Source organism: Anarrhichthys ocellatus, unplaced genomic scaffold (assembly GCF_004355925.1).
Source record: "Anarrhichthys ocellatus isolate YVR2014 unplaced genomic scaffold, GSC_Weel_1.0 scaffold1, whole genome shotgun sequence".
NCBI classification, from domain to species: domain Eukaryota; kingdom Metazoa; phylum Chordata; class Actinopteri; order Perciformes; family Anarhichadidae; genus Anarrhichthys; species Anarrhichthys ocellatus.
Window position 1 is genome coordinate 4889616 of NW_022280031.1, and position 9277 is coordinate 4898892.

Consider the following 9277-nt stretch of genomic DNA (forward strand, 5'->3'; position numbering starts at 1 on the left):
ATAAGGAATGGTGTTCTCAAACCATCTTGTCGGCGAAATCCTCTCTGTCCCGTGCGGGAGCTGCAATGCATCAGCTGATGGTTCAAAGCAGTCTGCTTCTTCTTTTTGAACTTGCCTTTCAGTGGGAATATTGTGCTCAGGCATCTGGGGAGCGAGTGACTCTCTCAGCTGCTCAGTGTGAGCGTGACAGCCGTTTCCACATCAAGATGGTTTTAATGATGTGATCGAGGCCTGATAGGAGCTACTTTTCAACCAAGCAGAGCCTGATGTGAGCTGATATCACTGCTCCCGTTTAATAAGTGTTTCAAATATTGGTAGGAAATACGACAGCTGTATTTCATGTCCACTTCAGACCAACAATTATTTGAACCTCTTAAAGGTTCTGAGAGGTTCTCTTGGACCTCCAGCCTCACTTTGACCTAGTTTGCACACTTTGCCTAATTGGCTGTTCCTTATTGCACCATTAATTCAGACTGTGACCTAGTCTTTGCGACCGGAAAGCTCCCATCTGCTCCAGCAGACAGCAAAGAGGAGCAATTAGATTCTTAATGTTGAACTCTTCAAGTTGCTTTCTCACCTTGGATCTAATAATAGGGCAACATGTTGGGTAGCACTAACAAACTCCTGCACCTACTGTCCAAGACACACAGCAGGTCTGAGACACATTTTACATTATGAGTTCACACATGTAATCCTCTCCGCTGGATGGAGCGTAGTGGATTCATCATTGCACCATCAGGTTTCCCACCCACAACCTGATGTAATATTTATAAGGACGGGACAAGTGACACATTTTTATGTAATGGTACAATGTCAGTGGCAACACCTTGTGGCACAATATAAGAAGTCACTAATAAGGTAGCCGCTCTTTGATGATTAATAGGGGATCGGCAGCGCATATTGTTATAGTCCAAACTACATCCAAGCTCTGTTACCAGAACTTGGATGTTAAAAAGTACAAAACACACAAATTTCTGCTGATTTCATGTGTCATTTTTCCACATGACTTTCAAATGATGTCAGAAAAAAATGCGACATTATCGATAGTCCCGAACATGCTGTAAGTGATGAGTTATTAAAAGTCTATTGTCTCTCAAGCCAGTTTAAATCATTGTGTTTGCTGAACTTGTGCGTTTGATGAATGTGATGAATGATTGTGTTTGAAAGAAACAGGATTGGTTTTCTCTCTCTGAGAGCACCGTGATTGAAGCTGCCCACCTCCCTAATCAGACATCATAACAGCTCCTGGTGAGGCCTAAACCTGTAACCTCCACATGGTAGGAATCTATATTAGCATACATGTCTCGCTGCCCACTTCCCTGCAGTCCAACCCTTATTTTTTTTTACCCACCATGTTTCCATGGCAACCCCAGCCATTGAGGAGAACCGCCATCTATGTGATATCTCGGATGTGAGCTTGGAAATTACGCTTCACTTGAAAAGTCCCTTAAATATTTATTAATTTTTGATGTGGTCACTCGGCAGACTTTGTCTTTCAGATAAAACTGCAGTGATTATATCACACACTGGAACCGCGGAGCGCCTGGCTGAATCGAACAGTTTCACATCCAAAAGTAACTCATAAGCCCAATTTCAGCCTCCTGACAAAACAGTCTGAGTCCCGGGTTTATACTGTCTTTCACTGTAATTGCATTATCTGCCTGTAACATTTCTGTCGATAGCATTAGACTTAGAAAAAAAGGCAAAAATCGATAAGAAAACAGTGAAGAACCACTTGCAAAGAAAGTTTAAATATAAACTGGCTGCTTTTATACTGCTTTATGTCTTGGGGCGACTGTTTCATGTGTTTGAATAACCCTGTGGGCGAAAAGCTGAAAGGGTAACGGCACTAATGAAAATCTGAGACAAAAAGGCAAAACAATGTGGTGTTAGTGGGCGTCAGTAATGGACATTTTAAGACATACACTCATGTTATTACTCTGCTTTGTAACTCTCTTTCATTCCTCATTAATTGAAATGTACTTACTTTCTGCCCATGGATGCTGTTGAACCTGAAAAGATAGATAGATTAGTCAAATGCAATTCATGCTTGATTAACTGGGTAATTAGTTTTCTCTTTCATTCACTCAGGAAATATCAAACATGCTGCACCCACTGAGAGAAGACTTGACAGCGATCGGCCTCCAGACTCTGTGAACCTCTGCTCCTCTCTACTTCAGCCAGCTGAGTCCTGCTACCTGATCCTGCCATGCTGGGTGTTGTGCTCTGCCCCAGGTCGTTGGCCAATTCGGCCCATTATTGGCCTCTACCCATGCTCCTGCTGGAGCTGCTGATACCGGGAGTCCTTCCCAACATCTCCAGATTAACACCCGCGGCCAAACGTGAGATCATCATGGACGGGGACTTGGTGATTGGAGGCTTGTTCCCGGTACACCATAAAGGTGATGGGATGGAGGACTGTGGTAAGATCAACAAGGAGAGAGGGATCCAGAGACTGGAAGCCATGCTGCTGGCACTTGATGAGATTAACTCCAGCGACCGCATCCTTCCCGGACTCCAGCTGGGGGCCCACATTCTGGACACCTGCTCGAAGGACACATATGCTCTGGAGCAGTCCCTTGATTTTGTCAGGGCCTCCCTCACCAAGGTGCACGATCCAGGCTTCATCTGCCCTGATGGCTCCAGACCCGTCCAAAATGAGGTTCCACTTGCCATCTCTGGGGTCATTGGAGGGTCATACAGTGACGTTTCCATCCAGGTAAATTAGCAAATTAATTTATCTCTCAATAAATATCCACTACCTTTCCCTCACCTTAACCATAGTTGCAATGCACAGACTTTGCGTAAAGAAAGACTGTAAAAAACCTCTGCATCGGACATTTGCAGAATCCAATACTCACGTTGTTGTCAAGTCAACTTAAGCTCACGGGAAGGCGTATAAATAGCATAACCTTTTAAGGACATTCTGCCTGTAATGGTAACACATTTTAGGCTTTTTGCGTCATTTTAATCCACGTCGTTACCGTGAAACAGCCGCAGTTAGGTTTAGGCAACAAAACCACTTAGTTTGTTTTCGAGAAAAACATCATGGTAGGGTTTAAAATAAGTAATTAAACTCAGTCAAACATAAACAACGTAATGTAAGTACGGAAAACATGTCACAAACATCACTACTGAAACCTCAAAATAACTCTTTGGTGCACAAACAACGGTCTCCTGGTTAAAAGTCCTGTTTGTTTGCCCCATCTGCCTCCACTCCTACCCACCAGAAGTATTCTTTTTTAATCTTTACTGTACACGTATGCATTTACATTACAGTCAGTACAGACTTTATGGCATTAAATTACACGCAAAAAGCTAGAATGGCGTAGTTATTGCAGGCTAAATGACTTACAAATTGTCTGTGTCATAGTTAAACCATTTGGTGAGTAGGGTTGGGATTGAAGCATCAACATTCACACAGAGATGTCCATCACTTTGTCAGCGACTTCATTTACACCTTGCAAAGGATACTGACCTTTCACACACACACACACACACACACACACACACACACACACACACACACGTATGAAAGGTTGCCAAAGGCTATGCATCTGAGCATAATTAATTTATTCTGATTGCCCTGACGCGCCACAATTACCATGATGCACTGACTGTTGATGAGACAAAGTGTGTAGGTATAATTCAGTTTCATAACACATTCATTATATATATACACACACGCTCACACAGATTAAGCTCTATCTTTTAATTTGTAGCAAAGCTTTGGAACAGTAAACTATACGCATATAAAGATGATTTTTATTAGCAGCGTAGCGCGTGGCCATACTTAATGCTTTAGTCACGTAGACTTCATTGGCTTTCACATAGTGACAGCTCACATTACTGTGGTGGCCTACAATTATTTTCATGCTTATAGCAATTGGTTGACTAGTTGTTTCCTCTTATAGCTATTGGAAATTCACTGTATACAAAACATGTTATTACATCTTAACTGAAAAGATGTTAGGCTAATGCTGATTTACTAGATCTTGCAAAAACACCAATGTCCCATCCATCCATCCATCCATTCACTTTTTCTTATTCAGAGTCGAGTCATGGGGGCAGCAGACTTAGCAGGGTATTCCAGACCTCCCTCTCCCCAGCAGCGTTTTCCACCTCTTCCAGGGGGACCCCGAGGCGTTCCACGGCCAGATGAGATGTATAATTCCCCTTCTGGGTCCACCCCGGGGCCTCTTACCAGGTGGACGTTTAGAAAAACCTCTAAAGGGAGGTGTCCAGAAGGCATCCTGATCAGATGCCCGGACCACCTCAGCTGGCCCATTTCGACAAAGTAGTAGCAGCTCTACTCTGAGCTCCCTCCGAATGTCTAGGATCCTCCTAACCCTATCTCTAAGGCTGAGCCCAGACACCTTACGAGGGAATCTCATGCAATCTCAGTCATTCGGTCACTACCCAAAGCTCATGACCACAATGATTTAGTCTATAAAGTACAATGGTAACATCTTTTCCACCAACATTTTTTTTTATTTCACAAAAATGCAATCGGTTTCCAGTGCTCCACACCCATCTCTGATAAATCTACTACTGAGGTTGGCTGGTAATATCACTGACCCTGCTCCCTAATTTGATAGGACATCACATTAAGGGACACTTCAGAGTGGCTTGTTCAAATGGTACAATTTCATCACATTAAAAAGTTGGTTAAACAGCAATCACAGGATTACCGGCTGCATGTTTTAACAGCACTTGAATAACACCCAAAAGGCAAAATCCACCACAGATCATGACATTCCTTCTCCTCCACAATAACCCTTTTTCGAACACGGAGGATGTTTCTTTTGGCAACATACATGATGGGAAACGCTTCCCTGATTTGCATCCATTTAAAAGGTCAGAGCTGATTAAAACACGTGTTGGGTGCAACAATTACACACACAGCATGAGATTTTCACACATGACATACATTAAGAATTACATGAATATTCTATATTACACCTGGAACTCCTGATGACTGAATCACTGCATACAAATATGCAGCAGTTGTTATGCAGCCTAATGAGTTTACATGCTACTGTATGAAGATGGCATTGTAAGTATAGATGTTGAAAATGTTCAGTTAATTAATGAATGTCAAATCACTCAGTTTTAGATGTTGGGTCATCGGGGTTGATTTTAAAGATGTAATGATACTCATTAATGACAGAGAGGTGGAGGTTGAGTATTTATTGACCAAAATAGATCAAAAATAACATACAGAATAATAAAAGAGCATCAAAGAGCAGTTGATGCCAATGAATCCAAATAGGAAACAATATGACACACGTTCAAAAACCACAGATGCACGGGCTGAAGCCAGAGCTCATTATTTCTGTACACTTCCTATAAGCTTTCAGGCAATAAGTCCTTGTGGCGCACTAATGCTGAAATACTAATTATTTATCAGACAGTTTATACTTTTTTTAAGTGGCTGTGTGCTACAATTATTTTTTTGCTCACTGCAAAAATGTACCCATTTCCTGCAACTCAAATACGCTTTCCTTTTTCTTTTCTTTTTTAGCATATCCTGTTTTCTTCTTCCATTTTTTTCAAATCATATAGCTAGCTCTCATTTTAAAGAAATAATTTTGGAAAACTTTATTTGCCAATGAGAGTTAGATGAGAAGACAGACACCATACTCATGTTTGTCTGTTAAATATGAAACTACAGCCAGGACACGGTTAGCCTAGCTTAGCATGAAGACTGAAATAGCTGGGAAACAGCTACACCGGCTTTGTCCAAAAGCAAAAAACAGACACTTATCACTAATTCATACATGTTAAAGTGTTTTTTTTAATTCATACAAAAGCTTAAGGGAAAAACAGCTAATTGTTGTTCCAGAGTGTTATAAACTAAGCTAACAATCTCCCAGCTGCCATAGTCATTAACAGACAGATATAAGAGTAGTATTATTCCCAACTAACTCTCGGAAAGAAAGCAAATATGCTTTTTCTCCCCAAAATGTCAAACTACTCCTTTGAGCAACCTCTAAATCTTTTCAAGTATACTGTTTTTCTTTATGATATGTAGAACTGTCATAAAACAAATATTTTATAATTCTCCTTTTGAAGTATGAAAATTGTATTTGTATTTGAAATCTAGATAGATAGATAGATAGATATATACTTTATTCATCCCCAGGGGGAAGTTACAGAGTAAACATAAAATATTAAGTATGGAAGATGCTCAATATATACAACACAATAAATAACAGAGCAGAATATAATACATTTAAAGAAAATATAATAAAATAATAAAAAACAACAACTAACTAACTAACTAACTAAACAGTAGTTATCTAATACCACACAGGACGTTATATATGGGAATCCATGATTGTTTGAATAAGTTAAATGCTGCAGCCTCTTTGACTGTGGTCCCCGTCTGCTAAAACAGCATCACAATATGATCCAACCTTTGAGAGGTTTGCCAGGAGTCTGCAGTAATGAGTGCTTCATGTCAGCATGCTGAAGCCGAATGGAGATCACATTCATAGACAGACAGACTGGACAGAGGATGTCCACCTTACCATGTGGAATAATTTAAAGCCTATAAACACAGCACTTCTTCACTTAGAAAGAAGTGGAAAATATAGATCTTCTCCTCCTGTAACGTTAGTTACAAGGCTTTGATAAAAGAACAGCCTGTTTTTAAGAGGCATGAGAAGGACTGTGTGTCTCACTGTGAATGAGTCTTCAGCGACCACACAGTCACAAAAAGAAGCTCACTGCTTTTGAGTGTTTTTGTATGAATTTGAATACATACCTCTACTGTCACTTCGCTCAACAGCCTCTTTGTTAGCATCCTTCACTTACTGGGCGCTTTAATGAATCGAGCCGTGAGAGTGCCGAGAAGCCCATGGTGGGATTATTTGGAGAGGTCACTGATTTACACAGTCCCTATTTATCCCAGAGAAGCACTTTGTGGGGATGAGGAGCGTTTTAAAACTGAGCAGGACAAGTGCCAGGGATGGGACTTTGAGAGGAGCTGCTTTTCCCATCTGTGGGGTGCCTCTCCATTGGCTGGCAAGGACTAGTCCACCTGCGTGTGGAGAGGAGGCCGACGCTGCCTGCGACTGGGGCCAAGGACGAGATGTGGGAAAGATGGTAGGAGGCGAGCCAGTTTCTCCTCAGCCTTAAAAGGATTCTTTCATAATTAGCCGAGCAATATTTGGAGGCTTTCATCATCTTCTTACTCATGCTGGTGTATGTTGTCGTCCCTGTGGTCGTCTCACTGTTCAATTTTTTTTGAAAACAGTCTTCATTTCCATCTGGAATGTTAGCTATATAGAATGGACCATGATGAAAGATGACTCAGTCCTAACAGCCTCCACGTTCTACAGTTATGAATTTAACCCAGCCACATAGAGCCATAATGAAAAAAAGAACAATGGAACCATTCTGAACTATACCCACACTTCTGCAAAAATAACATTATCTTAAAATTCACAAGCCACTATACTTTCACACTCACAAGGTAAAAAAGCTGAAATCTGCTTCGAGGCATAATTACAACTTTGGACTTCATGCAAATAACTTTAAGCTCAAATGAAGTTCAACTGTTGCACACGTCTTTAAATAATTATGCAAACAAAGAGGACAAATCAAGTATATTTGTGCTTATAATCATTAAAGAATATGAAATCATTGCAGGACAGTTCAACACCCTATCTCTAAGTAATATGGCACTACTGTATGAGCCATTCTCCCTTCAGATGATAGTTATTGAGATCCTAGTATCCACAAAATGTAATATCCTAAAACATACTCTCCAAAATCACTAAATCCTTTAAGACCATTAGACAAACTGTCAAATGACTGCTGAGGCTGCTGGGAAGGCCCTCAACAATTTGAGGTTATAAGAGTTCATATCTGTCCTGCAATACGTTGGTGTTTAATATTTTTGGTTTGTGGTGTTTTATTAGGTCTGTTTATGTGTCTTGCAGATGAACCGGAGAGGGCTCTATCTTTATTGTGTTTCTGTCTTCACAGATTGCGTCACAAATCCTGCTTTTGTGTTAACTTCAAAAGGGTCTTGTTTATCATGTGATATTATAGCTGAATCCCCTTCAAACTCCCCTCTTCTTCTTCTTCTTCACTCCGAGAGACTGTTGTTTTTTAACTGAACATTTTTGCACATTCGGTGCACACAGCTACCTAATTAGCACGCCAGAATGTGATTCAAAGTGAAGGGAAACATAGTAATGACTGGAAAGGTTGGTTAGAGTCAGGACCCACACGGTCAATGATATTGCTAGCCTATTGATTTCTAGATGCAGTTCCCTTCATCTTGTCTGTCTAAGAGCTGTTGTTTTTTCACACGGTATCACAGGAATAACTTACCAGCCGTTGCTCTGAACCTGTGGCTGGTATTTAGAACGGTGTGTGACAGAAGCACTGCACTCCAGTCTCAATAACGGTTTATTTCATAGCTAGCTAGAGGCTAGAAGTGATATTTCAATGTTTCAAGCTAAGCAGGAAAAATTTTCTCAGATGTCTCCTTGTACTTGCGAGTGGTTCGAAAGGTTGCTCTTGTGCCGAGCATTGTTTTACTGGTGGGAGGAAATAATAGATGTAAGTTTAATGTGAAGAATTGTCTTCTCCTCAAACAGCGCATGCAAGCAGAACTTATTTCTTTCTGCTGCTGCATATACTATACAAGCTCTAATATTAAGTCCCAGCTCTGACACACAGACATGAATATATGCAGTATGATCTTATGTATAAAACATATCTGTTTACATGTGCATTTTCTGATTTGAAGATCATATTATTTGTTTAGGCCTTTGTTGTATGTATGCTTCTGTGTGTGTGTGTGTGAGTGTCTGTGTGTGTGTGTGTGTGTGGGTGTCTGCAAATGCAGCACACGTCGAGTTCACTTAAATAAAGAAATGTCCTGTCCCTCGCTTTCAGCAAACAATACCTCACATGAGATTACAGTTCTGAAATCAGGCCAAAAGTTACTTAAGAAAATACTTTTTCATCATTTCCTATTTCTTCAAATCAAAATATATTGCCCCAATTGGGTCAACACTGTCTCATAGAAATGTTTCTTTTCTCATATTTACAAGATCCTTATCACTTTCAAGATCAAGATGTATTTTCATATTTCTCTACATACCAAATCATTCAGTTTTTACAAGAAACCTTTTAAAAAAAAAAATGTTTTAGTTGTCATCTAAAATACAAGCATTTAGGAGGCTTACATATACTGTATATACATATACATATATATATATATATATATATATATATATATATATATATATATATA

General features: G+C 40.1%; 1 protein-coding gene across 1 annotated transcript in view; it reads left to right on the plus strand.

The window, feature by feature from the left end:
* Positions 1-9277, plus strand: part of grm2b (glutamate receptor, metabotropic 2b) — a 24689-nt gene that overhangs the window by 3075 nt on the left and 12337 nt on the right. Inside the window, exon 2 of the mRNA XM_031852267.1 lies at positions 2092-2719. Coding sequence (XP_031708127.1) covers positions 2210-2719 — 510 coding nt within the window. The 5' untranslated portion in view covers positions 2092-2209. The remainder of the gene's footprint in view (positions 1-2091; positions 2720-9277) is intronic.